Source organism: Diceros bicornis, chromosome 3 (genome assembly GCF_020826845.1).
Source record: "Diceros bicornis minor isolate mBicDic1 chromosome 3, mDicBic1.mat.cur, whole genome shotgun sequence".
In the NCBI taxonomy this organism is placed as follows: domain Eukaryota; kingdom Metazoa; phylum Chordata; class Mammalia; order Perissodactyla; family Rhinocerotidae; genus Diceros; species Diceros bicornis.
Window position 1 is genome coordinate 98,148,792 of NC_080742.1, and position 22,222 is coordinate 98,171,013.

At 40.7% G+C, this 22,222-nt stretch overlaps 1 protein-coding gene across 5 annotated transcripts in view; it reads left to right on the top strand.

Annotated features, from left to right (window-relative positions):
• The first annotated feature begins 2,198 nt into the window (after positions 1–2,198).
• ACTR3B (actin related protein 3B) overlaps positions 2,199–22,222 on the top strand; it is a 143,902-nt gene continuing 123,878 nt past the window's right edge. The window contains exons 1-3 of one of the 5 annotated variants that reach the window (XM_058533860.1): positions 2,200–2,287; positions 18,157–18,222; positions 19,977–20,032. In XM_058533860.1, coding sequence (XP_058389843.1) covers positions 2,244–2,287; positions 18,157–18,222; positions 19,977–20,032 — 166 coding nt within the window. In that variant the 5' untranslated portion in view covers positions 2,200–2,243. Of the gene's footprint in view, positions 2,288–18,156; positions 18,223–19,976; positions 20,033–22,222 lie in introns of all 5 variants that reach the window. The other 4 variants (XM_058533870.1, XM_058533878.1, XM_058533877.1 and 1 more) reach the window with 4 other exon arrangements.

Below are 22,222 nucleotides of genomic sequence, written 5' to 3' on the forward strand. Positions count from 1 at the left end.
GTAATAGGGCCGCTTAATAAAACAAGAGGGGAAGCAGCTAGGGACTTCTGGGAAACTGTTTCTCCCTCTCCCTCTTAGAGAGGAATCAAGATGGGGCATTTCCCCCTGTCTGTCCATTACAGTCACAGTGTATGGAGCAGCTGTAGCCATCTTGCAGGGGGATAAGCCTGAGGACAAAGGCCAACACCCACAGCCTGGTAGAACAGAATGTCCAGACCCATGATGATGTCATCGAGTGGTCGAATTATTCTGGAATTTCTGGATTTCCTGTCATATGAAATGATAAAATTTGCTCATTCCTTGTGCCACTTTTAGTTAGGTTTTCTGTTACCCGCATACAAAAACATCTTAACTGATACATTAAGGGTTAGTGGTATCTAGAGGACAATATTGAAGTCAGGAAATCTTTTATTTCCTACCAGTTGGTGACGTTGGCCACTGTTCCCAACAAGTCCTGTGCAGAGGGGATACTCCTCATACAGGGGGTACTCCTTTATTACTAGCCAGTCCCAAATTCCTACAAGGGCTTCTTCCCTGCTGAAATGGACTGGGCCATATACGAGTGTTGAGGTCCTCCTGCCCTTTGTACATGTTTCCCATCCTGGAAATACTCTCTCATCCCACATTCTCCATCTAACTACTCTCTACCTACCCTCTGCGTTTCAGCTTAGAGACCAACGCTTTGAGAAGACTTCACTAACTCCCAAGTCAGGGTTAGGTGTCTGCTTCGTGGCTTCTGGGCTCCCTGGACTTGCCCCTTCGGAGCATTACACCCGGTACTGCGGGTGCCTGGTTACTGTCTCTGTCTCTCACTCGACTCTAAAGTCTTGGCAGCAGAGACCGCGAGAGTCCTGCTTACCGTTTCGGGCCCAATCTAAAATGAGGCCTGCCTCATCATAGGCACTTGATAAACACGTATAAGTGAATGAAAATAAGAAACATAGTAGTGCTGAGAGTCTGCAATTGAGAGTTTATTTACAACATTCTGACTAGGGCCATGAAAAAGGGGGAGCTGGGCCAGGCCCGGAGGAAACGCAAAGTAGGCAAGTGAGTCTTTTCCCCTGGCCTTGCGGTCCTATACTGGGATTCCTCCACACTCCTGCCTTTTCATTTTCCTCTCATCTTCTAGTTCTCGCTCCATTTCCTCTGAAAATTTTCTAGGTCTTAGCCTTACTTGACCCTATAGGTAAAAACAAAAAAAGTAATGATGATGGGTTACTGAGTAATAAACTAATCTATTACTTCTCCTACAGAAAAAACACAATGCTTTACATACCAGTTAAACTACATAGAGTTTCCTATCCAAAAATCTCCTAAAAACTAATGTCAAGAATTTATGATAGGGCAGGGAGCAGGAAGCAAGTTGGACTTTCAGTACATACATAACATAGTAGGTAGGTGCGTGCCTACTTCCATCTCTGGTTTTGGTAAGAACTTTTGGACAATCATCCCATCTTTGATACTTGAAAACATTTTCCTGCAATAATCTTCGTGCGTTGTTAACTCAATCTAAGGTCATTGATTCCTTAAGGCTGGCCATACATTTGTTTCGCACATTTTTCTTCTATAGAAGAAATTATGCAGTGTTCTGCTAGGTATAAAAGTTCTAACTGTAATTTTTTTTTCTTTACTGTGGTTATTCATTCATTCGACAAACTTCTGGGTGCTTCCCATGTATGCACCAAATACTGTACTTACTCATCAAATGGTAAGACAGACACAAGCCCCATCCTAGTGGCGGTTACAGTCCAGTGGTGGAGACTAAAAATAAATATATATTAAAAATTTGTTCCAAATGTTGTGAACCAAAGCAATAGATTTTTGATACAGAGAGCAAGGTGACAGGACGGGGAGGGTCCTAGTTAGAGTGATCAGGGACAACTTCCCTGAGAAGGTGACACTTGAACGGAGACTGAAAGGATGAGAAACAGCCAGGCCTCGGAAAAGGGGTCACGTTCACGGTAAGTCAGTTAAAAATAGCCCCCAGTCACTCCAGCAGCAAGGTCGGACGGACGGGCGAGGAGGCCTCGCCGCCAGCACTAAAGATGGCGGGCGGCGGGGGCGTGCCCGCGCCGCGATTGGCCGGCCGGAGCGGCGTCACGCGGGCGGCGCGAGCATCCGGGCTCCCGGCGGCGGCGCTGCCGAGGCTCCCGGGCGCGGGCGGCGCGGGGCGAGCGCGGCGAGCGGACGGCGGTGGGGCCTCCGGGGCCGGCCGCGTGGGCCGAGCGGCGCGCGTGCCGAGCATGGCGGGCTCCCTGCCTCCCTGCGTGGTGGACTGCGGCACCGGGTAAGAGCCGCTGGCGCCCGCCCCGCTCCGGCCCCGGCGCCCCCTCTCACCTGGAGGCCGAGCCGCGGCCGTCCGGGCCCGGTGACCACCTGTGCAGGTGCAGGCGGCCGCCTGGGCCACGCGCGGAGGCCGCTCACCTTGACCGGGAGGGAAGGAGGCGGGGAGCCCGCCGGCTCGCCTCGCCTCCCACGTCTTCCCTCGGGCGCTCGGCCGGGCTCCCCGGGACTCGCAGCCTCCCCGGAATGCCCGCTCTCGGGCGGATTGCTGCAGACCCTTGACGTGACTGCCTTCTGCCCCCTCTGCGGTGCCCCTGCCTTCCAGCATTCCTAAAACTGCCCCTCGTTCTGGGCCGCCAGTGCATGTCATTTCCCCTTGCTGATGATTCTGGACCACTTACTTGTGGAGGCTGTTACATCCGTCTCCCAACTTGACACCTTTTTTGCGGCCCCCTCTGCTCTCTTCCAGTATGAATGGCTAACTCAGTCTAAGCTTTTGCTTTAGTTTGCGTAGACTTGCCTTTTCACTTAAAAAAATGATGTTAAAAAGACTCCATTTTGAAAAACAGTCTAAATTTGGGAAAGCCTATTTGTGGTATGGTTTTTTTTCCCCTTTACTTTTTGGGTATGATTGCTTCTTTTGATGTTGTTAAGATATGCAAAAGAGACCTTAGGAAATTGTACTTTCAGTGGCCCAAGCTCAGCTGATTTTAGGAGGGTGGTTACTGAATCCATCTAGCTGGTAGTTTGGAAATTCAAGCTTACCTGCTTGCATTACAGATGAAGTACTTAATAAAATAGCCTGGAAGTAAATTAAAGGGATTTTAATCATTTTTGCTACAAAACATTCCATGGCACGTTCACCTTAGCCTTGATTCTTTTCTGTAGAAAAATGGACTTGGTTTGGTTTCCGTGACAACCTTGTGGGGGTGTCTTCTTTAATTTGCTCCAGTCCATCTCGTGCTGATCGTTCTTTCCTTTTGCTGCTGAAGCCGCTAGTAGTGGTTACAGGCTGGAAAAAACTGCCTCTTGGCTTGTGCTTATTCTTTTTGAAATACGTATTATACCAGAAGTTTTGTGGCTCTGTATTTTAGAAGTCGTTTTGCTACCCAAAACACAGGCCAACATCAGTGTTGATATTAACCACCCCCCTACTGTTGGCTCTTACTCGTCCTCTCCCCTGACAGTCTGTGTTCAACCCCATGCCCACCTGAGGTTTGGTTGTGTCAAGAGTGAAGGCACCAGGGAAAAGTATTTTTCATTTCCACGTTTGCATGTGAGATTTCTATTTCTGTGTGTTTGGTCTTGTAAAACTGTTGAAATATAAAGCATTGCTTGGTAATAGCAATAAGATAATGCCCACAGAGTTTGTCATACCTTTAATATTAGTAAGCGGGCGGCGTTACTCATCATTCTTGCTATAAATATCTAAATTGTGGTGCTCAGTTTTGACCTTTTGAGGTAAGTGATAAATGTAACTGCTCGGTTGGAGATATCACGTCAGTATATCGTCGTTTTTTGGCCCGAAGTCGTGTTATTGTCTGCAGGCTGTTGTAGGCTTTGGACTTAGAAATGGTGGCCGGGAATCTTCCAGTGGGTTTCTCATGAACGTATTCTGTCATGGAAACGAATGAGTGTGGTGAACCATGAGTCTCCAGTGTTCTTTGTATGGCCAGAAGGAGCAGCTGGGAAGAGCCCAAATTTACTTAAACATGTTAGTAGTTCTTATATTTCCCAGAGAGCTAAGATGGTTTTTGGATTGACTTTTATTTCAAAATAGGGTAAAAAGGGGTAAAATGCAGATAAAAATAACCAGGACCAAGGACAAGAATGGGCCTGGGGAGTCACCCTCAACTATAGGCCAGTGGTTTCTGTAGTCTGGCCTCACATTTGGCCTTAGTCTTTCTGTCTGACAAAATTATAAGAGTCATTGTCAGTTATGTAACTCCTGTCGTCAAGAAGGAAGAGAAATACCTGTTTCTCAGGTGAAAACGCTTTTTCTAGTACTGAATTCTAAAGGAAAAATTCATGTTGAGTTATACATAGTGGACATTAATGATTTAGTAGACAGTGTACTAAATAGCAATTTTTTATAGCAAATAAATTTCATCCTGGTAGGTTGGCATCCTCTAATAAACCCCGGACCAACTCAGTGAGCACAGGTGTGCTGGGGGCCGGGATAATATGGACCAAGGGATCTGCTTGATCCAAAGATAAAGCTTTGTTTATTTAGAGGAATTACTAGGCTGCATAGTTTTCAGGGACTGTTCCACAAATACTAGTCTTACTTCTCTTAACCAAACTTTTTTATTGAAGTTTTTGTATTTTTTAAACTTATTTTGAAAAAACTGCAAATCTACCGAAAAGCTGCAAGGAGAGTACCAAAAAAAATCTATGTATTCTTCATCAGGTTCCATCAGCTATTAACATTTGCTTTATCATTCTCTGTATATCTATACATGTTATTTTTCTGAGCTGTTTGAGAGTAAGTTGCAGACATTGTGCCGTTTTATACCGAAATACTTCAGTGTCCTTCCTGAGAACAAGGACCTTTTCTTGTATAATCACAGACCAATGATCAAAATCAGAAAATTTAACATTTCTACGATAGTGTTATCTAACATGCAGTCTGGACTCACATGACGGCCGCTTGTATGTCTCGTGGACTCTCACCGCCCTCCCTCATCCGCCGCCATACCTTGTGCTTAGTTGTCATCATGTCTTTTAAGTCTCAGTCAAGTGGACAACTTCCTTAGCCTTTTCTGTCTTTCAAGACATCGACATTTTTGGCAGCCAGTTTTTGTGGATAATGTCCCTCAATTTAGGCTCGTCCGGTGTTTCCCTATGATAGATACAGGGTATGCGTTTTTGTCAGGAAAACCGAAGAAGTGGCATGGATCCTTCTTAGTGCCTCCCATCAGAAGGCCCCCGCCCCTAGCCCGGCTTTATTGAGATGTAATTGACATACAGCATTGTGTAAGTTTAAGGTGTACAATGTGGTGATTTGGTACATTTATATATTGCAAAATGATTATCACCATAGCGTTAGCTAACACCTCCAGCACATCACTTAATTACCATTTTTTTGTGGTGAGAACGCTTAAGATCTACTCTCTTAGCAAGTTTCAAGTATGTAATACAGTATTTTAACTATAATCACTGTGCTGTCCATTAGATCCCTAGAACTTATTCATCTTATCAGAGGGCTTAAGATAGTGATTTGCCTCATTCTTTTTTTTTTTTTTAAATATTTTATTTATTTATTTTTTCCCTCCAAAGCCCCAGTAGATAGTTTATGTCATAGCTGCACATCCTTCCAGTTGCTGTATGTGGGATGCATCCCCAGCATGTTCCGGAGAAGTGGTGTGCGCCTGGGATCCGAACCCGGGCTGCCAGCAGCGGAGCGCGTGCCCTTAACCGCTAAGCCACGGGGCCGGCCAATTTGCCTCATTCTTGATGATTATCTAGATCTAGATTTCTCCACTGTGCAGTTACTGTTATCCCCTTTGTAATTGATGTCATTTGTGGAGAGAGATTTTGAGATTATATAAATACTCTGTTCTTTCTTAAACTTTCCCCCATTAGTTTTAGTATCCATTGGTGATTTTTGCCCTAGTTGATTATTAGAGTGATAATTGCAAAATTGTGATTTTTTAAAACCTCTAGTGTTACCTACATTTATTAATTAACATTTTACCATAAGGATGCAGTTTTCCATAGCCTCCATTTATCATCTGAGATATGGGTTATTATTTTATTCCAAGGGTTATAATCCATATGTCATTCTTACTATAATCAATGGGTTATCATCTATTATTGCCATCATTTGTTTTGATGCTTAAATTGTTCCAGATTTGGTCAACAGAAGCCCATTCAAGCTGTTTCTGGTATTCTTTAGACATGTCTTTGTCATTTTTTGAGCATTTTGCTGTTATCAAAAGACTGCAGTGATAGCCTGTGCAATGCCTACATCTTTTTGTATTTTTTGCTGCAGTGTCTTTGGGGTAGATTTCCAGAAGTGGGATTTCTGGGTCAAAAAGTAAATGCATATATAATTTTACTAGGCAGTGTCAGATCCCGGTCAGTAGTGTGTATCTTTACCAGCAATATATGGGAGTGCTTATGTCTTCTTACAGACTCACCAACAGAGTGTATTGCCATTTAAAAAAAATTTTTACCAATCTAGAAGGTAAGAAATATTGTAGTTTTCATTTGAATTTCTTATATTATTATGTGGGAAGGTGAACATCTTTTCATGCGGTGAATAGGCATTTGCGTTTCTTTTTTCTGTCTTGTCATTTCTCTAGGTCATTTTTCTGTGGGTTTTGATTTTCTGCTTTTTTATTTTTAGAAGCTCTTCATATATTAGGATGGGTTTGGGGTCCCATAGACCACTTCCAGGTTCAGTGATTTGCTAGGAACAGTCACAAGACTATTGCAAAAAGGTACAGAGCAAAAACAGCCCAGGGAAAAGGCACGAGGCAGAGTCTGGAGGAAACCAGGGGCAAGCTTCCAGAGTCTTCTCTTGGGGGATCACATAGACATGCTTACTCAGCATCCTGTTGTGACGACACAACTGGGGAAGCTCATCAGAGACTCGTTGCCCACTGTTTTTGTTGTGCGCTGGGCGTGGCACCCTCTGCCTTGCATATACCAAAAATCCAGAGTCCCAGAGAGAAAGCAAGTGTTCCATAAACTGTACTGTTTGCCTGGCTTAGGCACAGTGAACTACTCCTATCATTTAGGGAATGGTGGGAACCTTCCCGAAATCTAAGTTCCCAGAAGCCAGCCAGAGGCCAACCTTGCAAGTAGGCCTTTTCTAAGGATAGCCTGTTCACTCTTTTCCACACATAGGCGTATTAACCCTTTATGATATAAGTTCCAAATACGTTTTCCCTGTGTATCATTTGTTTTTTGCCATGCAAAGATTTTTTTTAAGGCAGTCAGGTTTATTTATCTTTTCCTCATTGTTTCTGGTTTTTGAGTCATAGTTAAGAAAGTTTTTTCCCCCCATTCCCAGATTATATGGTGGTTTTTAAAAATGGTTTCATATTGTCATTTAAATCACCAATTCATTTAGAATTTATCCTGGGATATGGTATGAGGAATGGACCCAGTTGGAGCCAATTCTGTCTTTTTTCCTTTTAGCTATTCCATTTATCTCAACATCATTTATGAAAAAAACCCCAGTGCTTGGATATGCTGCCTTTATCGTGTACTAAATTCCTCCATGCAGTTCTGTTTATTTCTGGCTTTTGTTTGTGTTGTGTTAGTCTGTCTAATCGTACACCATCACAGAGTTTTAATTCCTGAGGCTTTAGAATGGTGTAGTGTCTGAGGGAGCTGGCCTCCTCTGCCCGTCCCATTCCTTTTTTTAGGGTTTTCCCATCTATTCTTGCTTGTTGTTCCTCCAAATGAACTCTATAATCACCTTTTCTAGTTCCAGGGAAAATACCTGATGGCATTTTCATTTGGATTGTATTAAATTTATAAGTTAATTTAATAAGGATTGTCATCTTTATGATGGCAAGTCATCCTAAGACCATAGTATCTTTCCATTAGTTCAAGTCCATTTTGTGTCTTTTAGGAATATTGTGTTTACCTCAGGTAGACTTCTGAAGTTTACACCTAGGTATGTGATTTTCTTTTTTGTTATCATAAATGGTGTCTTCTTTTTTATTATATTTTCTGTTTTTCTTGAGTACGTTGACTATTAATTTTTGTATGTTAATTTTAAACCTGCTAGTTTACAAAATGCTCTTTGTTTGCATGAATTTTTTCTCTTGACTTTTAGGGTTTTCCAGATACAAAATCTTGCCATTGGCAAGTAGAAATTGTTTTACCTCTTCCTTTCCATTTCTAGAGACTCTAACTGCTTTGTTTTGGACACACTACAGTGGCCATTACCTCCAAAATAATGTTAAATAGGAGTGGACTTAGTGGGCGTTATTCTTTTGTTCCTTACTTTAGTGGGGTAGCTTCTGGTGTTTCTAAAATAAGTAAGAGGCTGGCTTTCAGGTTGCTGTGTGTGTGTGTGTGTGTGTGTGTGTGTGTAGGTACATGCATACATACACACACGTATATATATAAATATAGGTGTGTATACATATGCATATGTATATCGTGTTAAGAAAGTATCCATCAGTTTCTATTTTTTGGAGCATGAATGAGTGTTGGATATTAGATATCTTTATCATAAATGGGACATGTGCTTTTCTTATTTAGCCAGTTACTATGATGAATTATATTAATGAATTTCCTAATATTGAACCACTTTTACATTCTGGAATAATCCCCGCTTGATCATGATGTATTCTTTTTTGATGTGTATGTAGATTCTGTTAATATTTTATTTAAGTTTTTGCGTCAATACAAGTGTGACTGATTTATAGTTTATTTTTTTAGTGCACTCTTTCTCAGGTTTTGGGATCAATGTTGCACTCTCTTCATAAATTAAGAAGTTTTTCTTCTTTTTCTATGCTCTGGAATAGTTTAGGTAGTATCAGGATTATCTGATTTGTAAGATCTTGGTAGAATTCCCTAGTGAAACTGTCTGAGCTCAGTGCTTTCTTGGGGAGAGAGTTCTGGTACTCTCTCTATTTCTTATAAATTTGTTACACTTTTCACCTCTAGTGGAATCAGTTTTGGTATGTTGCATTTGTCTAAAAAAATTCCATTTCATCTAGATTTTTCAAATGTATGTATAGAGTAGCCGCATGATGTTTAAAAGTCTATTCCGTTTTTATGGTTATTTTTCCCTTTGTCATTCAAATTTATGTATTTTGTTTTCATCCTTTTTTCTTGATGCTTTAGCTAGTGACTTGTCTATTTTGTGGATCTTTTTGCAAAGGACAAGCTTTTGCGTTTACTTATTTAATTCTATTATTTTTCTGTTTTTTGACTCATTCTGCTTTTATCTTTATTAATTTCTTTCTTTTGCTTTCTTTGTTTTGTTTTTGAGTAGAAAGTTAAATTCATTTTTATTTTTCCTTTATATTGGAAGAGTATTTAATACTACAGAATTTTAGTTGATGCATCCTTAGCTGTATGTATCCTTTAGATTTGGATATATTTTTTCATTATTATTTTCAAGAAATTTCTGTATTTTTCCCTTAAATTCAATATTTCTATACTACCATGTTTTAAAATTTTCAGGTGGAAGGGCCTTTTTGTTTTTTGATTTTGTTTTTAATTTCTTGTTTTATTACATTGTGGTCAGAGAGTGCTGTTTGCTTTTTTCCTATTCTTTGGACTTCATCGAGTGTAAGATATGGTGAGTTTTGTGAATGTTGTGTATGTACTTGAAAAGAGGTGTATTCTCTGTTAGTGTGTTCAAAGTTCAACATATGTCCACGTGAGCTCCCTTGTTAGTGATGTTATTTAGGTCTTCCAGGTTTTCTTTCATCTGCCTCCTCTGTGGGATTGAGGAGGGTGGTTTAGGGCCTTCTATCGTTAGTTGGTTTCTTCTTCATTTCTCCTCTTGTGACTTCCGCTTTATGAAAGTTACTGCTGTTTCGTCAAGTACCTGCACGCTGATAACTTGTGTCTTCACCTGAGTTGTTGCTTAAGCATTATGAAATGTGTCGTCTTTTCAGTGGTTTTTAGTCCGAATTCTACTTTGTCAGAAAGTAAAAGCATGGTCAAAACTATGCCAAACAGATACAGACTAAAAGAGAGCAGAACTGTTATTTAAATGCAATGCAGAAAACTTTAAATCAAGCAAGTGTTTCATTTAATTATTTATGTTTTGGTTCACTTAAAATTTTTTTATCATATCAAAGTAATATGCACACTAATTTAAAAAGTCGAATGGTGCTCAAAGGCTTTTGTGAAAACATATGGGGGCTGTTCTCCCTACTTTTTTCTGTCCTTCCCCAGAAATAACTACTTTCAACTTTTAATTCTATAACTTCTGGCATTTATAGATTTCCATATTTCTAAGTAATATGCAAATTGATGTCTTTGATTATCAATTTTTCACGTTATCTATTGATTTATTATTGTTAGATGAAGATTTAGTTCTCTTGCTCTGCCTTCCCCTCTGTTTCTCCTTCCCAGTTCTCCCAGTAGAGAGAGATTATATTTTCCAGTTAAATTTGTGATCAGTATTTACATTATTATGCTTATGCAAATACACTTCCTTACTCATTGAAGTGCACCATAATTATTTTTTCTCTTAAATTTTGTTTATACTGAAGTTAATGATTACCTTATTTGTTTATGTGTTTTGTTTTCTTTGTATCCATTGCTAATTATTTTCCATATTTTCAAGTGGCCAGCCTCTCAGTACAATTTTCCACATGTTAATCATATTAAAGAATCTATCAGAGTTGGTTTGTTTTTGGAGACATCCCTTTTGCAGATGTCTGTCCTTCTGTCTGGGCTGGTTGCTTTCCAGCCCTGCCACACAACCTGGGACTTCCCTTGCAAACCTCTAGGTGTTTCCTTTGCCTTTCTTCTGGACTGAGTCTCTGTTGCCTGCTTTCCTTCCTGTGCTGGTGGTCCCCAGCAAGCAGCTTTGTTGGATTAAAAAGGTAACTCAGCTGTACAGTGCGTCTTGGTGAGTGCCTTTGACGTGTCTGTCTCCTGAATCTCACATCCTGTCTGACTGGGACACCTTTGTCATCCTGAGGTTTCCTCCACCATCATTCTGGGGGTTCATGAACTTCCCTCCTGTATATTTCACGTGTCTATTCCATGTCTCTTCTTTCCTGGTTTCTCCTTTGTTTTGGTAGAGGCATCCTCTAAGTAGCTTTCTGAGAAAGGCTACGTGGGAGGTAAATTGTTTTTATGTCTTCCTTGTCTGAAAATGTTTTTTCTCTACTTCCTTACTTGGTTGATGGTTGGGTATAGTGTTCAGGGTTGGAAATAATTTTCCTTCAGAATTTTGAGACACTGATCCTTTGTTTTCTTCCTTCTAATTTTGCTGCTGAGAAGTCTGAAGCCTTTGTAAATGACTGACTCCCCCACCGCCTTTCTGGAAGCTTGTAGGATTTTCTCTTTGTCACTGGTTTCTGGTATTTCACAACTGTGTGCCTTGAAGTGGGTCATTTTCCTCCATTGTGCTGGGCATTTTGTAAGCTCTTTCGATCTGAAAACTAGTATCTTTGAATTGCGGGCAATACTTTTGAATTACTTCTTCCTTTCTTTTGTGTGTGTTTGTGTTCTCTTTCTGGAACTCCTGGATTCATGTGTTGAATTCTTGGGCTCTTTCTCTGATTTTTTTATCTTTTCTCTCTTGTTTTCTGTCATTCTGTCTTTTTTCTTTCCTTCTAGGATATTTCCTCACTTTATCTTCTAACCTTTCTCTTCAGTTTTTTTCATCCTTGCTCTGAATTTTTAATTTCCAAGAGCTCTTTTTGTTTTCTAAATGTTCTTTTTTTATAGCATCTTGTTCTTGTTTCTTGGATGTAGTATCTTCTCATTGGGTATTGATGATAGTGGTGTTTTTGTGTGCGTGTGTGTTTATGTGTGTGTTGGCGTTGATGGGGTTTCCCTACATGGTTTCTGTTTCCTCCAAGTTGATTTTTTGGTTTGTATGTTTTCATCTCTATATTCCATGGTAGAGGCTTTCCTCAGATGTTGGTAGTTTCTGGCTGCCTGCTCATGATTAAAAGTCAGAAAATTAAAAAGCTCGCTGGACTCTCTGAATGTATGGATTTGGCTTGTTGATTTTGAGCTTCACCAAGGGTGTTATAGGGGGGCTGTTTGTTGGGGAATCTCCTGGTGTTAGGGTCTTTAGCTCTTTCCTCATGAACTGGTCCATGCCCCAGAGAAGACACTTCTGATCTGCTTGGAGGGTCGGGTCTGGTGCTAGCGTTTGGAGAGCTGAGTTGGGGAGAGAAGGGCAGGGGAGAGGGTGTGTGTCTTAGTTGTCAGCTTTTATTGTGTATTCAGTCAGGTAATCCCTTTATTTTCAGAACGGTACCTGCACTCACCCACCCGTTTTGAGTCCAAAGACCCTTTGCTTTATATTCCAGAGAAGCAGCGTCCGGAGAATGCTGGGGTCAGAGAGGAGCAGTCACCCAGCACTGCGGGGCAGGGGATGGGAATCTCACCGAGGCCTGTGGTTTGTGCCTTCCACCCTTGCTTCTCGGCCCTTTAATCCCAGTTCCACAGGTACCCGTGCAACCACCGATTCTGGAGCCTTTAAAGATCCTGGGGGGGGGGCCGGCCCCGTGGCTTAGCGGCTAAGTGCTCGTGTTGTTCTGAGATGTGGCATTTCCACTTTCAAACATAAATTAATTGAGCTTACATTGTCACCTTCTGCTCTAGACACATGGTTGTAGGAGGAATTTCAACTATATATAAATATGTTTAGTTGACAGTAGTCAGATTAATTCTCCTGACTGCAGAACTGAAAAATCTGTGTGTACTGCTGTTGAAAGAGGCGTTTAGCAAGAAGAATTAAAGAAGCTTTGCTCAAGGACTGTTTAAAATGGTTGGGGCAAATAAGGATATATTGTATTTACAGAAAGAGAAATTGGCAGGATCTACAAGAATAGGAGGTGGGTGGAAGGCAGAAATGGAGTGGATGGGTGTAGGAGAGTGAGACTTCTTAACGGATACCTTTTTATAGTGTTTTGAGGTTTGAACTATGAGAACATATTTGTTTGAAAGGCAAATAGTTGTAAACTTTTGGTATTGCTTTATGCAGCTGTTGATTCTGTTTCCGTATCTTCTCTCTCTCGCCTGATTTTCATATGAGGAAAAGTCTCAGGTCAGGGGGTGCATGGAAGGTGGCATTGAGTTTGAGAGTGTGGCTGGCAGACTATCAGTATAGTTTATGTATTTTTGAGAATGATGCCTGCCTCTACCGTGCTGGCTATCCTTTTGGAAGATAGTGTTCAAGCAAACAGACAAGGGCTTTTAATGTAAGAGTTGTTCGTCTTGATTCCTTATGTACACGTTTGAGAAAATTTGACTGATGTAGCTCTTCTCATTTGGGTGAAAAGATATATACAGAGCTGGAAGAGAAACAGTACGAAATTTTGGTATAACGCGGGACTTCAACATAGAAACTGTGAAGGAAATTGGTAGATTTGATCACCTAAACTGTTCAAGCAGTTATATTTCAGAAAACGTATAACTGGGCCTGCCCGGTGGCTTAGCGGTTAAGTGCACGTGCTCTGCTGCTGGCAGCCCAGGTTTGGATCCTGGGCGCGCACCGACGCACCGCTTCTCCGGCCATGCTGAGGCTGCGTCCCACATACAGGAACTAGAAGGATGTGCAACTACGACTTACAACTGTCTACTGGGGCTTTGGGGGAGAAAATAAATAAATAAATAAAATTAAAAAAACCCGTATAATTGAAGGTAACCCACAAACTGGGAAAAATGAGCGACACATATGAGCAAACATTGATATCCTCAGTATGTGAGAATTCACACATAAGATACTAAAACTCTAGTAAAAATTATCTAAGGACAGTTCAAGGAAGAAATACAGATCGCTCGTACACATCAAATAACAGTCAGTAAGTAGCAAACTTAATAAAATTGTTGAATAGTGAGATCCTTTTACTTTTTCAGTTAGGAAATATTTTCCAGAAACGGTAACATTTAACATTGAGATAGGGATTATTATTATTCACCTTTTGTAGATGAAGAAACTGAAGTATGGAGGGAGTAATTTACTTGCCCAAAGTTACATAGCTCGTGCCGATTTTGAACTCCCTCACACCATAAATATGTACTGTCTTTTTTTTTTTTGCGAGGAAGATGTCTGAGCTGACATCTATTGCCACTCCTCCTCCTTTTTTTCCCTTTTTTCTCCCCAAACCCGCAGTAGGTAGTTGTATGTCATAGTTGCACATCCTTCTAGTTGCTGCCTGTGGGACGCGGCCTCAGCATGGCCGGAGAAGCGGTGTGGTGGTGCGCGCCCGGGATCCGTGCCCAGGCCGCCAGTGGTGGATCTCGCGCACTTAACCACTAAGCCATTAACCGCTAAGCCACAGGGCCGGCCCCAGATATGTACTGTTTTGTGACTACTTTCAAGCTATGTTACAATCTGTTTGTGGCAGTAACTAAATCTGCTTCATTTTTGATGGTTGCATAGCATTTTATTGAATGGATGTAATATAATTTATTTAATATATCCTCTATTGATGGCATTTGAAAGTTTCTGGTTTTTTTTTGTTGTTGTTTTGCTATTACGTGCTGTAGCCAACATTTTTTTGTGCATATCTTTGCATACATGTAAAATGCTTCTGTGGGATAAATTCCTAGAAATGTGCTATTGGGACAGGAGGTCATATGTATTTAAACTATTTGGACTATGGGTATGAGCATTTAATATTTGATAATGTGAAACTTCCCTTTATAATGATTCTTCAGCCTTTTACTAACACCCATTTAGTACCACCTTCTTCAGTATTGGCCCAGATTTTGAATGGTTTTGCATTAAATTTTTAGGTAGATTTCGTGAAACTTGATGTTTCTTTTAAAAATATTGACTCTTCCTATATAAGAGTAAGGTATGTCTCACTTTATTTGCCTTCTTGTATATGGAGCTTTCTTCACACACATCATATAGTTTATTCTTAAGGGTAATATTCCGTGTTGTTGCCATCATGAATGGGATCTTTTCATCCCATTCTTACTTGTTATTTTTATATATATTCTTACTTGTTATTGTTAGGTAGGAAATTTGTTGATTTTTGTCTTTTCGTTTAGTAACTGGCCATCTTACTGAATTCCCTATTGCTTTTAGTTTTTCACTTAATTTCCTTACATATTCCAGGTATAAAATTATCATTTACAAATAAATTTTTGTCTCCTCCTTCCTGATATTATTCCTTTTATTTAATTCTTGGTGATTTGTAATATCTAGTTCTTCCAAAACAGTGTTAAATGAGAGTAATGATAGTGGGTCTCCTTGGCTTAATTCTGACTTTAATAAAGATGCTTCTAATTTTTCACTATCTTTTGGTTTGAGAGATTTTTTTCCCCCTTAGCATCTCTTCATAAAGATTAAGTGTTTTTGTTTTGAGCCTGGGTTTTTTTCACTACTATATTGAGTCTAGATTTTTTTCGCCAAATCTTAATTACTTAAATAGTTTGAGTTGAAAAGCATTTCCTACATTTTTTTCATAGATTACCTAAATGCAGTGGTCTAAGTAATAAGACAAAATTGGTACACTTGAGTCCTTTCTTCTGAACCTCTGACCAGTATTAAACTTCAGTATTATAGGTGCATTTTATTTGGTAGTGTGGTGGATGGTAGGTGAATTTGTTAGAACATGAACATGAGGGTGGGAGCTTGGATTATATAAAAAATTTTTTTTTTTTTGTGAGGAAGATCAGCCCTGAGCTAACATCCGTGCTAATCCTCCTCTTTTTGCTGAGGAAGACCAGCTCTGAGCTAACATCTATTGCGAATCCTCCTCCTTTTTTTTTTCCCCCCAAAGCCCCAGTAGATAGTTGTATGTCATAGCTGCACATCCTTCTAGTTGCTGTATGTGGGACGCGGCCTCAGCATGGCTGGAGAAGTGGTGCATTGGTGCGCGCCCGGGATCCGAACCCAGGCCGCCGGTAGCGGTGCGCGTGCACTTAACCACTAAGCCACGGGGCTGGCCCCTATAAAAATTTTAAAGATGATTGCATGTGGTGGTGTTTACTCAGTGATTCCTAGGCTGGTTGACCATCGGAATGGGGGGGCGGGCAGGGAATGTTAAAGACACAGATGCCCAGATTCCCCTTAGTGATTCTGGGACAGGCCCTGGGAATCCGAGTTTAGAAGCTTCCTGGGTGATCTGATCAGCTAGGCTTGGTACATTCTTTCCGGAAGCCTAGTCTTAAACTTGCTTGACAGATAAAGTAGGCCATGCTATAATGGAAGACTCAGTTTGAAATCATGTTTCTAATAGGTCAACATTTTGAGGAATACTTTGAGGACCAGGGCCATGTTTTCCCCCCTCCCTCTCTCGGTGTCCTAGGTGTCCTCAGAGTATGCCTGCTACATTGTTTCCAGCTAGGGAACTGGTGGAAATAAAGAATGCTTCTTTGTTTTTATAAATGGTGTCTTGAACACTTTCCATATTTAAGAGTTGTGTTTTCTTTGTTGATTTTTTTTTGGTTCTGCTTTTTATGTAGTTGAGCTTTTGTAAGACCATCTCTAATGGAGGACACCGGACTACTATTGGACTGTCCTCCTAGGAGAGAATTTAGGCTGAGCACTTAGTAGGTTCCATTTACAGTGTTCTATTTAATAGGCTCTCATTGAAGTTTGATAGGAGCCTGTGTTGATGAAGATTTCCTTAAAATTTTAAATTTGAATGTCTCTTTTTAAGAAATCTTGTTAGACATTCATTACATTGTGATTAATCAAAGTAACAAAACCTCAAGTGTATTTGATGCTATATAAGGAATAGCACAGGAAAATTTAAAGGTAGTAAATCACCATAAAGTGATGTGAATAGTTTGTGCTTTTGCTAGTGTTTTTAATAGTTTCAGTTTTGCTGGGAGAGTAAGGGAGGATCTCATAATAAGTTGTTAATACCTAAGAATATTAATATATCTTAATGTTAGTTTGCCTCAGTCATGAAAATCATTGTTTGCTTAATATTCCTGATGCTGTGGTACCCGTGCGACTCTGTGACTGAAGGCCTCCTTTGAAGGCTGTACTGTCTAAGGGGGCACTGTGCCTTCATTTTTATTTATTTATTTTAAATTTTTTTGTTTATTGCAGTAACATTGGTTTATAACATTGTAAAAATTTCAGGTGTACATCATTGTACTTCTATTTCTGCATAGATTACATCGTGTTCACCACCAAAATACTAATTACAACCCATCACCACACACGTGTACCGAATTATCCCTTTCACCCTCCTCCCTCCCCCCTTCCCCTCTGGTAACCACCAATCCAATCTCTGTCCCTATGTGTTTGTTTACTGTTGTTATTATCTACTACTTAATGAAGGAAATCATAGGGTATTTGACGTTCTCCCTCTGACTTATTTCACTTTGCATTATACCCTCAATGTCCATCCGAGCATCCCGGCGCCTGGTGCTGAGTGGCAGGTGGTAGTGGCATCCTCACTGTTTAGTGGAATTTTAGAGCTGTGGGGCCGAAAGCGCTCCAGTGCATTTCTGCAGTGCGATCTTTGGCTGCTGTGGCCTTCGTTCGTGATATCAGGGTACCACCCTTTGAGGTGGAGATGAGACGTGGTTGTTGAAGGATGTCTGGCATCTGCTAGGGTCACCATTTGTGCATTTATTTCCACCGCTTCACAGATTAGTGTCTCTGTGGTGTATGGAGTGGTGTACAGCAGGAAGACTGAACAATATGACTTGGGACACAGGACATACTGTGTTTTATTTTTTTAACTTTTCAAAATTTTAAATTAGGAAATATTTCAAACATACAGAAAAATATTAGTAAACAAATAATAACTGAAACTTACGTAGATAGCACTGTTCTAGTGCTCTTTCTCTATGTACTTATTTATATATTTATGTATATTACTAACCCCTGGGAGGTAGGTCGTATAATTAACTCCATTTTACAGATGGAAAAACTGAGATAGAGATAGGTAAAGTAGCTTGCCCAAAGTTACACACGTGGCACGTTAACAGAGCTGGGATTTGAACCCAGGCATTTTGGTGCCAGAGTGATCGTCTTAACCAATACAGTACACGCTGTTGCCTTTCAGAAATACAAAAAGTTACATAACAGACATGAATGATAAAATTAGCACCTAATCTTAATAAATGTTAACATTTTACTGTATTTGTTTCACGGTTTTGTTCTGTTTTTTTGAATAACTGCATTACGCAAAACAAGTGTTTTCTCATGTGTAAATGAGAGATTGTATTAGACAATGTCTTTGGTCTTTTCTGGTTCCATCAAATTGTTTTTCCGACTTGCAGCATCTCCTGGTGCAAACCTGGTCCTTTCCCCAGCACTTTGACAGTGATGACCTGTCCTTACGTCTGGTAAGAACTCGTTTAGCAGATATGTATGGAGTGTCTACCACATGCCAGGCACCGTGCCAGGGGATGGAGATATAGTCAAGAAAGAGGACCCCGCGCCCGTCATCACACAACTCATGATCTTATGACGGGGGCAGGTGGACTTATTTAAGTGCAAGCTGCATACTTTTTTTGAGGAGTGGGTAATGTGGCCTGTTAAAAACCCAGACTTAGATCTGGGGATTTTAGTGATCTGGCCTGCTCATTAGATTCTCTAGGCTTCTTTAGCCTTGGGTCAGTAATTCAGTTTATTTGTATTTATTGTCTGGAATATAATTCCAGAATGATGGTTCAATTGGGGATGATCGGAATTTTTAAAGTTTGGTATATGTTGCGTTCCTTCTGTAAAGCCCCTGGGCTCTGGGTTGGCTTTGAAACATCCCTGTGGGTTTGGAGAGCCCTGGAGTGGGGAACTTGTGGGTCTGCTTGGTTTGTGTGCTCTGGTAACTTGTGGGAGTTGGAAAGGCCCTCAGATGGGTCCTGCCTTTTAGAAACTCCTTGTAGGGTTGGATGGGTCTCAGGGCCTGGCCTTGCCCAGGCTCTTGTACAAGGCACCAAGAACTCATCCTTGGAGACTGAGCAGTAAGGCGTGATTTAAGTGGAGCTGATTTGCTCTTTTTGTGTCCTCAGACCTCATTCATTCACTGTGTGTTCAAAAATAGTAAAATTAGCGTATGGTAAACTACCTTTACATACCATAAAACTAATTTATTAGAATTTGGAATGTATTACCACATCAAAACGTGTAGTATCAAGCATCTTGAAATAATTTGTAAAATAGAATGAATTCGTAAGTTACTTTCAACACTGCTAGGATGTATTTTTATTCGTTGTGAGCATTGCTGCAGAAGGATGGCTCCTTGTCCCTACTTCACCGTTCCTTACAGTAGGCCTAATAAGAAAGGAAGAACCCATGAGGCTTTTCAGTTTTTAATTTCCAGCAGATGGTTCTGAGTGGTCGTCCCCCCCTTTTTTATATATTTAGGAGAGTAGCAAATGCTTTTGGAACAGACACTAGTATTTTGGCATTTGTTTTAGTTAAGGCTTTTGGAATTCATCATGCAGACTATCTTGACAGAAAATGGGCTTGTTCTGAAATGAGATGATAAAGAGACGCTCCTGTCAGATGTTCTCAGGAGGTGGCAGTAGCTGTTTCTAGACATATGCCATCACATTTTAAGAAAATTATATAATCTTTTTCTAACCCTCCCAAAAGTTCATGAAGTTTCAGAAGTAAGTTCACTTCTCTGAACGCCAGCTCTGGAATGCGAGCCTGCGCATTTAGATGTGGGATCTTTTTCTCTTCACTGGCTCTCTGGCTTTGGGCAGCTTAACTAACTTCTCAGGGCCTCAGTTTTTTCATCTGTAAAATAGAGATAATATTTACTTTCTTCACACAGTTTTTGTAAAGATTAAGACAGTGTGAAAGTACTTTTAAAGTTATTAGGGGTACACAAATGTCATTTATGTGTTAATATATGTGTGCAAGAATTTTGCCAATAGAGCCAAGCATAATATTTTAAGTGTTTGTAATTGCTTGCTGTCTGAAATTAGTGTTTATTCTTAGTCAACATGTGTTTTTTTTTTTTTTAAATTTCAAGGGACTGTTATGCAGCTTTATATTTTAGGACTTGGAAAGCTTATAAATAAAAGACATTAGTGGGATACAGAGGGGAGTATTATTGTCTAAACATGTGTTGATGACTTTGTGCCCTTAGGTACACCAAGCTTGGCTACGCAGGCAACACTGAGCCACAGTTCATTATTCCTTCATGTAAGTATAGCCCCCCCTCGGGTTTATCAGGGATTGTGTTTCTCAGAATTGTTCTAAGCATTCTCATTCTTTTTTCAAGGTATATTAATTTTCTTACCGTCTCCTTTAAGAAGGTTGTTCTGGTTACTGGGGAGGGTTATTTATTTTGACACCTAGTTCTTGAATATTGCTATAGACTATAGCTGTTACCTAAAAACCACACTTTCCAGTTCTTTGATTTTCTTCTGATACAGCCCTTGGTCACTGTCACTGGAGTTTCTGCTTGGGTGGGTCGCTGGGGCCTTTCATTCAATCATAAATGTCTGAACTACTTCAAAGGAGTCTATCTGGTTCTTTAAGGTTAATTTGTAATTTTAAGTACGTACAGTTTTGTTAATCTAGCAACTTTGTGGACTGGATATCCCTTGTCCTGCACTGTTCACTCTGTTGAAAGACTTGTTTTTGGATTGAGAGGCCTGATGACTGTTTCATTGTGTTCAGAGGTGTTCTGTTTTTGTTAAAATTTTAGTCAGTAGAGAATGGTAAACTTAGAAGAAGAAATGTCCTCACATTTGTCAGGAGTGCACCTACCCACTCTTTATTTCCCACAGGAGTCGCCAAGGTCAGGGCAGTTCTTCATGGGGTAGAATTCTTCTCTGAAACTAGTTAAATTCTGGGTTGTTACCGGGGAACAGTTTACCAAAGAGTAATGTATATCAATCAAGAGTGAAGTGAAAGCCTGCCTCCTAAATGTACTCCTTGTAAGATAAGTTGTAATCTTAGAAACTGTAAGCTGTTATGGGGCCGGGTGACGTTGTAATGACAGGCTCTTGTGCCCAGTATGGAACATGGACAACTTAGGAGAGCTGGAGGGAAGGAGCTTAGTATTCATTCATTCAAGAGAAGACTAAAGCCTAATCTGGTGAATATGGGTATTCAAATTACTGGAGCATACTCCAGATTCCTTGAGCACATTTAGTTCACCTCATTCCAGTTCCTTGCTTGCTGGATGACTGATCATGAATTTGATTTTCTAGATCTGAATGCTTTGATACCATGATGGGGTGACCTCGACAGTAGGCATGATGATCTGCTGTATCCTCATTTTAAATTCATAATTTGGTGTGTTAGTTTGCTAGGACTGCCATAACAAAATACCACAGAGTGGATGTCTTAAACAACAGAAATTTATTTTATCACAGAGTGGAGGCTTGAAGTCCAAGATGAAGGTGCCATCAGGATTGGCTTCTGGTGAGGCCTCTCTCCTTGGCTTGCAAATGGTGCCTTCTCACTGTGTCCTCACGTGGCCTTTTCTCTCCACAGGGCTGAGAGAGGGCTTTCTGGTGTCTCTTCCTGCTCTTATAAAGACAGTAGTTCTGTTGCATCAAGGCCCCACCATTATGACCTCCTTTAGCCTTTATTGCCCCCTGATAGGCCCTGTCTCCAAATACAGTCACATTGGGGGTTAGGTCAACATATGGATTTTGAGGGGACAAAGTTCGGTCCATAACAGTTGGCATTCTGTAGGATAGATCAGTGTTTTGTGAATTTTATTGTTGTGAATGTCCCAGAACTTGGTCATTCCATGATGAGTTGGTAAGTTGGACTTTCTGACTTTTCAGAGCAGATTAGATTGTAACCTTGTTAAGGGCCACAACTCTAAAAGGCTGACCTTGCACCTTTTGCTTTAATGCTTTGCCATTTAAAACTGTCAGCAGCGTTCAGTTGGCTGCCCCATTTAACCTGTCATCGTTAACAGAGGGGAACCGAAGTCAGTTATTAGCAGGATTTCATTCACTGTCAGGAGGCACGGCCACTCGCAGGTCGGTGCTGTCGGAACTTTAGCAGTGGCAGAAGCTGGAAAGATAATGAAAATGTCAAAGGGGGGAGTGAAAGAACAGTTACACTGTTGACTGAATTTGAGGCAGGAGGTAGAGAGCCGCAGGAGGCAGGGTTAGAAGCAGTTTGGGCAGAAGTAGGGGGTTGGACAGGTAGGGGCCTTGGTTACCTTGGGCCGTTGTCCACTGCTTGTCTTAGTGCTGGGAGCTGACCCGTTTTTCTGGTTATAGAGGCTCTGTTCGCAATGTGAAGGTCAAGATGTATGTGCTAAAGTGGCATCCAGAGAGAAAAGGTGCAGCGTGTGTGGATGTGTGGCAGGTGCCGGAACAAGGCTTTTTGATTCCCAAGGGCGTTGAGGTGAAGCCCGTGCGG